Source organism: Diadema setosum, chromosome 2 (genome assembly GCF_964275005.1).
Source record: "Diadema setosum chromosome 2, eeDiaSeto1, whole genome shotgun sequence".
Lineage (NCBI taxonomy): Eukaryota > Metazoa > Echinodermata > Echinoidea > Diadematoida > Diadematidae > Diadema > Diadema setosum.
Window position 1 is genome coordinate 30,948,785 of NC_092686.1, and position 15,033 is coordinate 30,963,817.

Here is a 15,033-nt window from a genome sequence, read left to right on the forward strand (position 1 = left end):
ATAAGGTGATTTTTTTTTTTTTCTCAATTTCCTCAGTGAAATTAGTGGTTCCATGCAGTAGATCAGGAAGTTAATGTTAAATTATCTTGGATCTAGCTAACAATGAAGTAAGAGAACTGAACAGATTAGTAAATTACATGAATTGGACAAATAGTAAACAAAGGCAAGTGCTGGAAGCTTGAATATCTGTTTATCTTTCAACATCAAATACTGTGGGGCACTCGAGTACCCATTTTTTATGTTATACTTGTACAGTACTTATCACTACTATTTTGGCACAATAAAAAACAAAAACAAATATGAGGATCTATTTCGTAGACTGAGGTTGTTAGTCCTACGTAATTTTATAGAGCGTTGGAAGTGAGCTTGTTGTCTTTAAAAGTAAAAATTAAATAGCATTTCTATGGAGAAGTTAAATATTTTACTCATATTTGTTTGGTGGACTATCAGGCCAACGAGTTCCCTCCAGAAATCTTCACCTGCGGCAACATGGTGGTGACTGGCACCATGGAGGTGTACAAGCAGGCCATGGCCAACCTCCTGCCCACGCCGGCCAAATCCCACTACACCTTCAACCTGCGCGACTTTGCCCGCGTCGTCAACGGCGTGCTGCTCGTCAAGAAGAAGGCGGTGGAGAACAAGCGCACGTTTACGCGGCTCTGGGTGCACGAGGTCTTCCGCGTCTTCTACGACCGCCTCATCGACGACGCAGACAGGGAGTGGCTGTTCAAGTGAGTCTTCGCTCATTTGTCGTCGTCATTTCTCTGTCTTGAGTAGTTCCCACTGCCATCTTTATCGCAAACACTTGTATAATATTTTCACTGATGGTCCTTAAACAGTAAGGTCACGCATGGTTAAACCATCTTCTTGAAGTACACAGCTGTTCATGAATACTCCTTGTGAGACAGAAAAAGAGGTTAATTGTCACTAACTCAGTGTAAGTGGTAATAGTTCAAGATTTTGCTGGTACATGTGTTTTCTTTTTGGCTTTGATTGGTCCCATTGGTCCAACTTGTGTAGTATAAAGTTCCTTGGTGGCAACAGAATTAAAGTCGCTCTTGAGTTATCCCATTTTAGCTTCACTAAGTCTGTTGGACAGGTGACCAGTGGCTAAATTCAGCTTGTAAGTAGGAAACAAGCAAGGGGAAATCACACTGTTTATGCATGTATTCTGAAAGCCTACTCTCTTCTTGATGAAGCGTATCAATTATAGTTAATGTTTGTTTTTCTCCAGAAAATCCTTAGTTCTTCAAAATTCAGTAAGCCTATTTAGCAGTGCACAGGAAGGTGACATTATCATGCTCATTAGACCGCACGACCTAACAGCTCTCAGGATTCATGATAACAGCCATCTTCCCTTTAGTCCCATTGATATGATGAGATGTCGTAGTCTTGATTCGTATCAGTGCTCACCTTCTCAAGCTGTGACCTTTGACACCTCTCTCTCTCTCTCAATCCCATTAGGTTGTGTCAGACCCTGGTGAAGGATGTCTTCAAGGACAGCTTTGAGGCGGTCTTCGAGCACCTGGACCCGGACAAGCGGGGCATCAAGCAGGACAACATGCGTTCGCTGATGTTCGGCGACTACATGAACCCTGAGGCAGAGGACGAGGACAAGATGTACGAGGAGGTCAAGTCGGTGGAGGAGTTCAACAAGGTGGTGGAGTATCAGCTGGATGAGTACAACCAGATGCACAAGACCGGAATGAACCTTGTCATCTTCCGGTAAGCCTTTGTTTTGTGTTGCAGAGCCCGACTCCAAATTGTGTTCCTCCGTCAGCTATAAATCCCATATTATGGTTTCCCCCACCCCCGAAACTCCTCCGCCTTGAACACTCCCAATATTTTAATTACCCAGGTTGAAGGCAGTGTGGTCATTGACCTTTCTTCCTCAATGGAGTCATTTAATGTTTTGTTTGTTTGTTTGTTTGTGTTTTTTTTTTTTTGGGGGGGAGGGGGTAGTTCTCATAGATTAAAGTAATTAATCCAGATGTACACTGCACCTCAGTGAAATTGTACTTTATTGATATTTTTCTGATACTGATGGTAGGATGACTGGTGTGATAAGAACACGGTAAGTATGAGCTACAGATGGAATCATGCTGATAATTGGGACCTTAGTGGTTTTTGGAAGCAAAGCATGGCTTATGCTGACGTACAATAAGCTGTTCCCACTTATTCTTTGGGGGAAACCTTCACTTCTTTTGTCATGTAAAAGGACACCTTAACAAATACAAGTAATACAAAGCAATCAAGTAAGGTTATGTGTCCATTCCTACTGTCTGAGACAAAGAAATATCTCTGATGGTGTTGGAATAAGCAAACACAAATTAACTATTCATGTCTCTGTTGAAACATGATATTGCAGATATGTTCTGGAGCACCTGTCCCGCATCAGTCGAGTGCTGAAGCAGCCAGGAGGGAACGCCATGTTGGTGGGTGTAGGGGGAAGCGGACGACAGTCCCTCACGCGACTGGCCGCCCACATGGCCGGCTTCAGCCTCTTCCAGCCCGAGATCTCCAAGAGCTACGGCAAGAACGAGTGGCGGGAAGACCTCAAGGTGAGATGTTGAAGCTGGCACCTTCATATTTTTTTTTCACCAGCTGTAGTGGTATTTATTCATAGCCTCCATGCCTTACAGAATTGTATGATATTATTGCACCTGAAATTATTGTAGAGTGTTGTTTCAAAATTTCCCAAAGGAAATTTTGAATTGCCACAAACTGATGCTCGAGTTGTATGTGTGTGTATGTACTATTAGGCAAGGCATACTTAATTTCACCTCCTTGATAATGGAATAATGACAGATATGATCTCACCTGAAATTGATTTTAGATTTGTATAGATGTTGAAATAGAACTTGACACATTCAAAGAGATAAAATGTGAACTGAGGAAAATCTGTGTCATCCTGAGGTTAAGTTGCATTTCCTGGTGAAGAACAGTTTCACATTCCTGTGGCACAGACTGCTTTCTATCCCAAAGCTAAACTACATTGTATAGCAGGTTCTGAGAGATACATGCAATACATTGGTAACGTACACAATATAAGCGAAGTGATCACTATCTACCTTGACTGTGGAACTAAACTTGTGCACCCTGCTCTCGCCTCCTTGATAGTCCCTGCTGAAAAATGCCGGTGCCTTGGGTAAGCCCACAGCCTTCCTCATCACAGACACACAGATCAAGGAGGAGTCCTTCCTTGAGGACATTGACAACCTCCTCAATACAGGCGAGGTGCCAAACCTCTACGCCGTGGACGAGAAGCAGGAGCTTCTTGAGGTGAGCAGGCAGCATTCATATTTGAGATACCATGGTGTCAGCTTAGCAACAGCCATTCAGGCCTTTATATGTCTAGCTGTTGCTATAGTGACTCCAATTTATGTTATGTTACATGAGTTATGCAGGTTCTTACGAACAGGGCTCATGTGGTGGATATTCCTTTTTGCTATTACCATGTTCTTTCTTTTGCTTTCTAGTAAATTTTTTTTCATCAAACATCTATTCAGAGAAAAGGCAGTCATCTCTATCTTTATGCAGTCCACTACCATGGTACTCTTTAATCACATTTAAAAAGTAAATTGTTTGTCATGTAAATGAATACTAGACCTTTGCTCTGGTATGAGTGTAAATAAACTTCACGTATTTAATATTGAGAGACACAAAGGTACTTCTGTCAAGCTTTATGCATTTTTAAGTGAAAAGAATAAACAATTTGGTCTAATGTAGTTGCACTGATGTCATTGCTGAACTTTTGCTTCTGTAGCACACATATTGCAGCACTGTTTGAACCTTTCTTTGTAGATTGTGATATTTGATATGCAAGTTATCTAATCAATTACCATTGTCCACACTGATTGTGTTTCCCATACTTTACTCAAATCACAGGCTGTCAGACCAGTTGCCCAGGCAGGCGACAAGAATGCCGACTTCAGTCCCCTCGCCCTCTTCGCCTTCTTCGTCAACCGCTGCAAGGAGAACCTCCACATCATCATCGCCTTCTCCCCAATCGGTAACACCTTCAGGAACCGCCTGCGCCAGTTCCCCTCCCTCATCAACTGCTGCACCATTGATTGGTTCCAGGTTGGTCCACACTTACGTCTGCAGGGGGATTCAATGAGTCAGATACAGTAGCCTTCATTCAGTTAAAATAGCTGTAAACTAATGTACTTTCTTGTGGACTCAGTAGCTATTGAGGGTTTTTACTTTCTTTTTGTCATTCTTGGTTTTGTGAGATGTATGAATTGGTTGAATTAGATTATTTTCTTCAAGAGATCTTGAACAGGGGTTTGGAAAGTTTAACCCATGTGCAACGTTGATACGTACTACAGCATCTGTGAAGAAACTCCGGTACAGTCTACATGCATATTGGTGTGAGAAGAACAGGTTATCAAATTTAAATGAGCATGTATGCTGCTGTCCTTCAGTTGTGTATCATTTGTTGTAAGCGATCCAAACTACACAAGCTGCTCCCACATACTTATCTGCATTAATTATGTTGTCTTCCATTGCAAGGCGTGGCCTGAAGATGCCTTGGAGAGGGTGGCCAACAAGTTCCTGGAGACTGTGGAGATGGAGGAGGAGGAGCGTGGTAGCGTGGTCCACATCTGTAAAAGCTTCCACACCAGTGCCAGGAATCTGTCTGAAAAGTGAGTCATCGTCCTTCCTCTGGAAATCACATATCATGGACTGTCAACATTCTGCACCATGTTTAGAAAATTACAGGTCTACTCTATTTGAAGATATGCTGCTTTGTTATTACTAAAGCAATCATTGACTCTATAGACTGCAATTATCCATGTAATGTTACTGTGCAAATACAAACTGGAAGAACATGTTTAGCATTTCTGATTTATGTGCAAGCCCCCCCCCCCCACCCCCCCCCCCCAAAAAAAAAGGAGAAAATATCAAAGGAATGCAAAAAGGGAGTTGTGTTATAAATTGTCCTGAGAAAGAATTTGGTGATATCATGTCATACTTGCTTCCCTGTGTACCTCAGGTTCTTTGAGGAGCTCGGCAGACACAACTATGTGACCCCGACCTCGTACCTAGAGCTGATCTCGGCCTTCAAGACGCTGCTGGGCAAGAAGCGGGACGAGATCGCCAAGGCCAAGCGCCGCTACGTGGTGGGCCTGGAGAAGCTGAAGTTTGCCGAGAACCAGGTGGGCGAGATGCAGGTGGAGCTGAAGGAGCTCCAGCCCAAGCTGGTGGTCGCCGCGGAGGAGAACGAGAAAATGATGAAGGTGAGTTGAAAATGGAGGTCCCTTGTGTGGGAGAGACAGAGACAGAGGCAGTAGCCACAGTCACACTGGTAAAATATAGCAGAGTTTAACTTTGAGAAGTCTTTGCAAAGTTTGCTCGTCCATCCACACTGGCGGCCAAACTTCTTGAAGTTTCGGTTCTGGAAGCTTGGGTCACTGATGTGCATGCACAACATAGTGTAGAATTAATAAGTGTGTACCATCTGACAGCTAATGATTGTGACGTAACAATGCACACACATATATCGCAATGAATGCACGCTATGGAGGCACTGCAATGAACACGCGCTTCGGATGCACTGCAATGGATTGGTCTTGTGACAGATTTCACAAAAATTCAGTTGTGTGTGTCCAGACAGCATAAACCTCGAGAACTTAAACTTTGCAAACTTGGTTGGGTTCTGGAGTTAAGAACTATGCATGTAGGAGTAAATGTTCATGAAATCTATATAGAATTGAGAGATTATTGTGCGTTCTTTGTTTTGGTGCCTCCAGTTTCTACTTTTCACACTTTACATTGTTCATATGATTATAATTATGATTATGATTATCATGGAATTACACTTTACACACTTGTGCTTCTCTGCTTCTAGTGTGTAACTATTGCAATTTTTGTGTACACTGTATATCATGGGTACACCATCAATGAATAGCTCCATCTCACATGTCTCATGAACTACATCATAAGTCAGAGATCGCCTTGTTTCTTGTCCCTGTGCAGGTGATTACGAAGGAGTCAGTAGAAGTCCAGGCCACAAGCGAGATCGTCAAGAAGGACGAGGCGTCGGCCAATGAGCAGGCAGCCGCAGCCCAGGCCCTCAAGGATGAATGCGAGAGTGATCTGGCCGAGGCCATCCCTGCACTTGAGGCTGCCCTTGCTGCTCTCAATACCTTGAAGGTATCTTCATCCTTTCTCTCTTGACATGAGATCCATAAAAGGGATGGCTCCTAGCTTGACATGATTACTTGTGTGGTATGACAAACAGTAACTGGGACATAGGAATTATGCTTTAATAATTTCTATACAAAGAAAATTCTTGTGTATTGCCATGTATGGAAGATGTCCAAAGTTTTGATAGAAAGTAGAAGTAAATTGAATAAATATCTAACTTTAAACTACTAGACTAGTATTCTTAGCACAAACTAGTAGCATGCTACATTTTTACAAGAAATGTCACATTTTGGGCGGCCTGAGAATAGAAATTGGACCAGATATAAGAAAAAAAAAATCTGCAACTGTCTGGGATAATTTAGAAGATATTGACCTTAGCTGTTGAACCCTAGAGGTTGGGGTGAAAATGATTGTCTGTTTCGTGAAGATTAATTGCAGATAGCCCATAGATACGATGTTTCGCTTGCTGCTGCTGCTGAGCTTCATCAAGTACAGTGATAGAAACATCATAAGACCTATCTATGGTTGCCGATATTCTTCACAAGACTGATGTTTTCACTCTCAATGTTGTAGGATTTGGGATATTGTTCTAAATGTGATAACCAGGCCACATCTATCATACAAACCCTCTGGTCAGGTCTGGAGTCTTTTGTAACTTATTTCTTGCTACGAACCTGCTCTTTAACCCATCATGCCCTGTTGTCCTAAACTTTGCAGCCTGCTGACATTGCCGTGGTGAAGACAATGAAGAACCCACCATCCGGCGTGAAGCTGGTCATGTCAGCTGTCTGCGTAATGAAGGACATCAAGCCCGAAAAGATCAACGACCCCGCGGGTACTGGAGGAAAGATCCTGGACTACTGGGGACCCTCCAAGAAATTGGTTGGAGACATGAACTTCCTCAACATGCTGAAGACCTATGATAAAGACAACATTCCGGTATACAGAACTCTATATTTTGTTTAATATTTCAAATTAAATGACCAAAATGAAAAAGAAAATCCATACAAAAATTATCCAGGAATACTGTGACATATTCTGGAGGTATATAAGTCACTTGAACTTCTTGTAAATGTTAAGCTACAAGACTAGTCTTTAGTGAAAATGAAATGTATCATGGTGTTTCTCTTACCTTTGTCTTGAAAAGTTGAGTATTTCAGCTGTGTAGTGTTTCTTGCTGCATATAGTGATTGTGATGTTTAAAAATCAGTTTGTGAATAGAGCTGTTTGCTCCAAAGTTTCCCAATTAAATGATAAATTGTAGGTAACATATTATGTGTGTCAGTTCTCATATTCAAGTGAAGTGGCTTACCTATATCTTAAGGTATTTAAAACTTCTCATTTTCCTGCTGGCGTGAAAAAAGACATCATGTTTCATGTGCTTCTCACCATTTCTAAGCAATAACTGTAAAAATCATATGTTTGTTCAAATTGGACTTCAAATCTGCTTATCTAATTATTTCAAGTCCTTGCAGTTTTTGAACCAAGAGCTGCCACTCACTGTGCACTGTCTGCTGTATATTCAGTCTATCAATTAAAACTGCAACAAATACATGATAGTGCATGAAATTGATACAAATTAACGCTTAATGGATGTCATAACTATCTGATGTTCTGGTTTAAAGGTTTGGGAAGAAATATTAAGCAGTAGCTCCTAAACGTGAAATACAAGAATCAATGCATGCATCTTCTCCTAGGTTAGGAAACTGCACTTAGGTCATGCAAAATAAATAGACTGTAAACTCATACACATTTTTTTTTGTGTGTGTGGTTTTTCCAAATAGGTGCCTACCATGAAGAAGATCCGCACAGAGTTCATCACCAACCCCGAGTTTGACCCGGCCAAGGTGGCCAAGGCCTCCTCGGCTGCCGAGGGCCTGTGTAAGTGGGTGATGGCCATGGAGGTGTACGACCGGGTGGCCAAGGTGGTGGCTCCAAAGAAGGAGAAGCTGAAGGAGGCTGAGGAGTCCCTAGCTACCACCATGTCGATCCTTAATGGTGAGAGAGAGATATCACACTCTGTCCACATAATGATAATAATTATGATATGAATTTATATTGCGCTAAATCCACTCTGTACGAGTGCTGAATGCGGACACATCTTATCATTACTGCATACTGCAAAACAGAAACATTCGCGGCATGAAACTTTGGCATATTGGAGCTGACGGCCTTGTTTGCAGAATGAAACTTTCACTAATTGCAGGCAATGAAAGAATGATGAGTATACTATGCATACTGGATTGTATAGACGAAAACTTTTACATGCATTTTATTTTTGCTAATTGTGGCTCCTCACAAAATTTGTAAAAGTTTCATGCACACGTCCATTTCTGGTTTTACAGTAGCATTAGACACTTCATAGGAACCAGCGGTATCAAGTATACAGTTGTTTTGTCTCAAAGGCTGTCTTTACTTTATGCCATAATGAAGGGTTTAGAAGGGGAAAAGAAGTATAGATTTTGATTATTTCTTTCCCACTGAGATATACGCAAACATCAAATGCAATGTTTAAAATTGTTGTATCATTATCAAATTGACCAAGTGCAGAAATTTTGTAACTGCACATCACATGCTCAAATGTGTAACAGACATGCTTCATTGATGTGATCATATAAATGCGCAAATTACTCCAAACACTCAGCAGCAACATATATCTGACAATGACAGATGTTGCTGCAAGGGACACAGCAACAATGACAGTGAAAAGCAATAACAGTATTATGTCTATATTCAGCACATTGTGGCAAATGACTCTTCTTTAAACCCCAACAGCCAAGCGGGCGGAGCTGAAGGCAGTGGAGGACCGCCTGCAGAACCTGAAGGACCAGTTCCAGGAGATGACCGACAAGAAGGACCAGCTGGAGAAACAGGTGGACCTCTGCGCCAAGAAGCTGGAGAGGGCGGAGAAGCTCATTGGTGGTCTCGGGGGCGAGAAAGAGAGGTGAGAGGAGAAAATCCTCCAGGCGTCTTTTTTTTTTTTTTTTTAAGAAATAAACTTTAAGCCGTGTTCATACAAAATGATAATGAGACTCTTATCATATTATAATGCTTTTCAATATGATTGTGATAATTGCTTTAATCCTAATACATTCAAGGATGCACTCCAGCATCACCTCCATTATGATTAGATGCACATTCCCACGTGCATCACAGTGCTGAGTAATATTCTATCCAGAGTTTTTCAGTGTACTAAATCAGATCCAGATTGCCGAAAGCCTCATTTCATCTGATTCTGCCCGGTGTCTGAAGTAATAGCATCTTAGTTGCATAAAATTGTGTTTGTCACCCACAAATTTAATGATGGTACTTTCTAGAGAAACAAAAAAGGTTTTCAACCATGATGTTCAAACTGTGGCACATGGTGATAGACCTCTGTCAAGAGTCAGTCCTGCTCATTCCCTTTGCCTTGAGCGAGTTTAAGCAATCCTTTATCACTGAATCAATTTGAATGTCATGATGATAGAGTGTCCATAGTGGAGACAGAGTTGTGGAGATTGATCTGGACTTGATGTTTTGTATTAAGATGTTTGTGTACTAAGTAATGCTTGATTAAAGGGTGTGTACAGTTCTGGTCGAGATGAAGATTTATCTTTTAACGTTTTGCAAGATATTCAGAAACCACCGTGTGAGATGTCAAAGAGCATGCAATTCTAAGGGGTATCAAAAGTTTTTTTGATGAAAATCGGTTTTGAAATAGCTGAGATATCTAAAAACAAGGTAGAACAAAGAGATCCTAATAAAAGGCGTGGCCTGTCGCCTTTTATTATTATCACTTTTTTCAATATGTCAGCCATTTGAAAACCAATTTTCATCAAATTAACGTTGAATCCTTCTTAAAATTACATGCTCTTTCATAGTTCATAAGAGGTTTCTCATTATCTCACTTAAGAATGTTCTAAACATGAATCCCCACCTCAACCAGTACTGTACAGTCCCTTTAATCTCATTTGTGGCTTTTCAGCAATTGGTGTGTTCGGAGAATTTAGTAGTAAATGAACATACTTTGATGTATACTTTCAATCGTTTCATCAGTGAGACAAGGCAGTTGGACATATCGTGCATTAGCGTACCCGCTTGTAATTGTGTAATGTAGCTTTGATGAGCTCACAAAGCAAAAATATTGAATGGTAAGGACGAGGAATAGAAGTGCTGAATGGAGGAATAAGATGATCTAGGTCTTTGTTTGAAAATAAACAATTTTAAGGAATTTGGTGTTTTATCTACCTTTCTGTTCAGATGGACCATTGCTGCCGCCAACCTCCAGGACATCTATGACAACCTCATCGGTGACGTCCTGATCTCCTCGGGTGTCATCGCTTACCTGGGGGCGTTCACCTCTTCCTTCCGGTCAACCTGCACGAATGGCTGGAGCGCAGTGTGCAAGGTCAGTGGTTCAAGCCTCCCGCTGTAGGCATTTCAGACGATCATGACAGTTCAACTTTGAAGGCTTCCATGGCGGTAGAACGTTGGCCTTTTACCACCCGACAGTTCAACTACTGCCAAACCACAGTCAACCTCAATCTTTTATTATGGTCTTTGCTTACCGTGGAACATGGTATACATTTTATCTGATTTATTTTCTCTTGTGAACATTCAGATTGAAGGAAAAAAGGCGTGTGTATTTTTGGATAACTGCATCATGTATGGTCAGTGACATGAAGCAAAATTTTATGGAAAAGACAAATTTTGGTGTGTGTGTGTGGTATGTGTATGAGTAGAAGAGTTTTGGAAATTTTTTAGGATCACAGCCTAAATAGGATGTAAAGCCCCCTAAAAAAAATCATGTGATAGCAATTATTTGATAGTAAGAATGTCTCAATGACTCTATTGTCCATGCAGGAGAAAGAAATTCCTTGCTCCAGTTCATTCTCCCTGAGTAACACCCTCGGCGAGCCGATCAAAATCCGCGCCTGGAACATTGCTGGCCTCCCCACAGATAACTTCTCCATTGACAACGGTGTCATCGTCGACAACGCAAGGAGATGGTGAGTTATCCAGTCTAGCTGTGTGTTGTTTGGTAGAGCAGCTATCATTTCTTGCACATGTTTTTCTCTTCTCCTCTTACTCTTATTCACTGCTTTTTCTTCTCTTCTCATTCAGTTGTTTTGGGTTTTTTTTTTTCGTCAGCTTTCCTTCTTACCTCCGCCAAGGGAGGAGGTTATGTTTTCGTTACCGTTGGTTTGTGTGTTCGTTTGTTCGTTTGTTTGTTTGTTTGTCCGTGTGCAAAATAACTCAAAAAGTAGTTAACGGATTTGGATGAAACTTGCAGGAAAGGTTTTGAATGATACAAGTAACAGATGATTAAATTTTGGTAGTGATCCAAGAATTTTGGGGGAATTTATGAAGGATTTTTTATATTTTGGCAGGTAGGGTCAATGAACTTGGGAGTTCAGGCTGCGCATATTTGAGGCTTGCATGCGTGCACTAAAGTGCATGCTCTAGTTTGTGCTAGGGCGAGGCGCGCCATGCAGCTGAGGGTTTATGACGTAACAAAGGCTTCTTTATTGGGAAATCGGGCAACTTTCAGCACAAGTACGTATGGGTGATGGAAATCACTGATATCTCTATGGAACAAGATCAGTAGTGAAAATGAGCTGCATGCTTGGCGGAGGTCTGCACTCTCAGAGTGCTTCTCTAGTTTTGTTTTTCTTTTTGGGGGGATGTGATTTCAAGAAATGAATGTTTCCACATTAAATGTTGGAGTTAAGCAGCTGGAAGAGCCATCAGTTTGGATATGTCGTGCAAACTTTGGTTTATTCAATGCAGAACACTGATTTTTTTAATCCATTTCAGATAATCCATTGCAGTTTTCCTATGTAGCAACATGAGTTTATATAATTTATCTTCTCGTTGTGTAAGGAGCCTGTTGGCTACCATGTTGCTCTAAACTGCAGAAGGACCCACCTCAGTTAAGTCAGTCACTAATGTCGTTGACCCCACTGACCATTCCTTCTCATTCTTCAGGCCGCTAATGATTGACCCGCAAGGCCAGGCCAACAAGTGGGTGAAGAACTCGGAGAAGGACAACAAGCTGTCGGTCATCAAGCTGACCGACAGTGACTACATGCGAACCTTGGAGAACTGCATCCAGTTTGGCACCCCGCTCCTCCTGGAGAACGTTGGGGAGGAGCTGGACCCATCTCTAGAACCCCTCCTCCTCAAACAGACCTTCAAACAAGGTGGGTTCTCAAAGAATGTCTGAAAGTCGAATGAATGTCCTGTTATGTCTTTGTATAGCACCCATGGGAATGGTGAGGTTTGCATACACAGTGTTTTCAGTGAAGTCAGACAGTCAAAATCTGTCAAGTGAAGTGAGATGTTTAATCGCATGATACTGGTATGTATACAGTATAAAAACAAACATTTTCTAATGATTGTTATCATTTTAGCGTCGTGCAAGATTATCCATTGCGGTATCACAGACAGACCCTACTCCTAGCACATTATTTTCCCTTTTAATGCACAGAATTTACATGATCAGGGTCTAAAATTCCAAGTAAAGACATGCAGAGTAGAGGATCATGTACAAAACCTTGCACCAAACAAAATTTCTGTGAACATTTCCCCCTCCAATAACTGCCTTCTATACCAGGTGGTATTGACTGCATCAAGCTTGGGGAGAGCGTGATAGAATACTCCCAGGACTTCCGCTTCTACATCACCACCAAGCTGCGCAACCCCCACTACCTGCCCGAGCTCTCCGTCAAGGTCTCTCTCCTCAACTTCATGATCACGCCGGACGGTCTGGAGGACCAGCTGCTGGGGATCGTGGTCGCCAAGGAGAGGTCAGTCCCTGGGGGGTTTATAGAGTGTGGTGGGAAAGAGTAGCCTTTGCTGCCATGTGAAGCTAACACATTCTGATTTTGTTGGGGGAGGCGGGATGGGGAGGGATGGGGGGGTCATGGGTGTGGTGGAGAAGGGGAGCCTTTACTGCCACTTGAAGATAAAGCATTCTAATTTCATCTGTAGATGAGCGGATAGGGCAGAGGGGGACAAGAAATAAAAGTTTGGAAAGTTGTCTTACCTGTAGTTCATGCTTCTTCATCATAAGGGGAAAAAGCTGGGGGATGGCTGTGTTTGAATGAATGTATCAATATGTCCTTCAAAACTTGTTTTTCACTCTGTTAAAAGTATGGATGGATACAATTAGATATAGGTCTTCAGTCCCATGTTATGTCTCAAAACACAAAATCACAATCAGTTCAGACTGCCGGCATGTACTTTTTGTACATCTCTTTTTATCAGGATTTGCTTCTGATGTCTTTTTGGTACACAAAACATTTATGGCATGACTTTTAGATTTTCCTCAAGGTTTAGTTCGAAGGAATAAGGTTTTGATACCTGTTTGAGGAAGAGACATCGATTCAACCACGCCTACTTTTCCCTCCTTCGCCCAGGCCGGAGTTGGAGGAGGAACGGCAAGCCCTCATCCTGCAGAGTGCTGCCAACAAGAAGCAGCTGAAGGAGATTGAGGATAAGATCTTGGAGACGCTCTCCTCTTCCGAAGGCAACATCCTGGAGGATGAGAGCGCCATCTTGGTCCTCGACTCGTCCAAGGTGCGTCCCCGTTTGACCCTACACGTGCTGATCTAATTTTCAAATAAAAGTTTGATTTGAATTCAAAAGAGTTGAATAGTACGTACTTGCACAAAGAAGGCTAATTTAGGTGACTGCTCAAGCAATCTAGCAGATGTATACCCAAAAGCCTTTCCACTAAGCAGGCACATTGGATATAATTCACATAAGACAGAAACCGTAAGACTGAAATGCATTTGCAAACAGTGATGCAGATGGTTTTATTGATTGGCAGTCCGTCATACAAGTATAATTACTGTACCTTTCTAGCCTTTATGCAGTCCAATAAGTATTGCAGTTTGACATGAGCTTTTAAGAAAAATAGTAGTGAATTAGCCCCATTCACACTTGGCAAGTGAATTCACGTTAGCCTTGTCAAAGCGTACCATCAATTATGCTATTGTGAACTCGTAGATATTCCCGTTCACATTTAACACTCAATGTGTGATAATGCAACTGCTGATTTCATGCGTTTCTCTTTTCTTTTTCTTTTTTCAAAATGTGCTCTAGGTGCTTTCGGACGAGATCTCCAAGAAGCAGAAGATTGCCGAGGAAACGGAGAAGAAGCTGAACGAATCCCGCGCCGGCTACCGCCCCATCGCCAAGCACTCCAGCGTGCTCTTCTTCTCCATCGCCGACCTCCCCAACATCGATCCCATGTACCAGTACTCCCTGACCTGGTTCGTCAACCTCTACATCAACTCCATCTCAGACAGGTGAGTGTAGAGACCTAAAAAAATGAGATGCAAGGCAAGGGAACTCTCCTTCCTGCCCTCCACGATTTTAAACAGAAATGTTCTTTTGGAGTCAAATTTATTTCATGAATTAATCTGTTCTCATACAGAAAATTTAGTGCAAAGCTTATTAGATCTTTTGCCTATATATCATTAATATTGCAAGAAAAAAAGATGGAAAAATGAGGTTGGTCTTTTGTCTAATAAGTTCATTGAACAAACCTCATATCTTTCTCTTCCATATTTAAGTCCTCTTTCTTTTTCATTTATAATCATTTCACCAATATCTTAACTGTGTCCTTTCAGTATCTTCACGTCAGTCCACCCCTTTCTTTTATTTGTCCTTTTCTTCTCCCATGACCAATTTTCAATGTTCTGTCTTTACGTCTTGATTTCGCTTTCGTATTTTTGAGGCATAAAGCAATACTTTCTTTTTTGGTGGAGCTATTAGACTTGTTCATGCATGCTGAAATAAAGTATGAGATATATTGACTGAGATTCTAGAGTGTAGACATCATCACATGCCAGAATCCCTTTGAATCCAATTTTCTCATACTCATGCATGGGT

General features: G+C 41.7%; 1 protein-coding gene across 1 annotated transcript in view; it reads left to right on the forward strand.

Moving 5' to 3' along the window:
• Positions 1-15,033, forward strand: part of LOC140246264 (dynein axonemal heavy chain 12-like) — a 67,500-nt gene that overhangs the window by 35,057 nt on the left and 17,410 nt on the right. Inside the window, exons 35-51 of the mRNA XM_072325726.1 lie at positions 451-731; positions 1,465-1,725; positions 2,369-2,561; positions 3,121-3,282; positions 3,889-4,083; positions 4,516-4,649; positions 5,000-5,243; positions 5,983-6,159; positions 6,871-7,092; positions 7,938-8,151; positions 8,929-9,097; positions 10,393-10,540; positions 10,996-11,141; positions 12,121-12,335; positions 12,749-12,941; positions 13,554-13,713; positions 14,242-14,447. Coding sequence (XP_072181827.1) covers positions 451-731; positions 1,465-1,725; positions 2,369-2,561; positions 3,121-3,282; positions 3,889-4,083; positions 4,516-4,649; positions 5,000-5,243; positions 5,983-6,159; positions 6,871-7,092; positions 7,938-8,151; positions 8,929-9,097; positions 10,393-10,540; positions 10,996-11,141; positions 12,121-12,335; positions 12,749-12,941; positions 13,554-13,713; positions 14,242-14,447 — 3,320 coding nt within the window. The remainder of the gene's footprint in view (positions 1-450; positions 732-1,464; positions 1,726-2,368; positions 2,562-3,120; positions 3,283-3,888; positions 4,084-4,515; positions 4,650-4,999; positions 5,244-5,982; positions 6,160-6,870; positions 7,093-7,937; positions 8,152-8,928; positions 9,098-10,392; positions 10,541-10,995; positions 11,142-12,120; positions 12,336-12,748; positions 12,942-13,553; positions 13,714-14,241; positions 14,448-15,033) is intronic.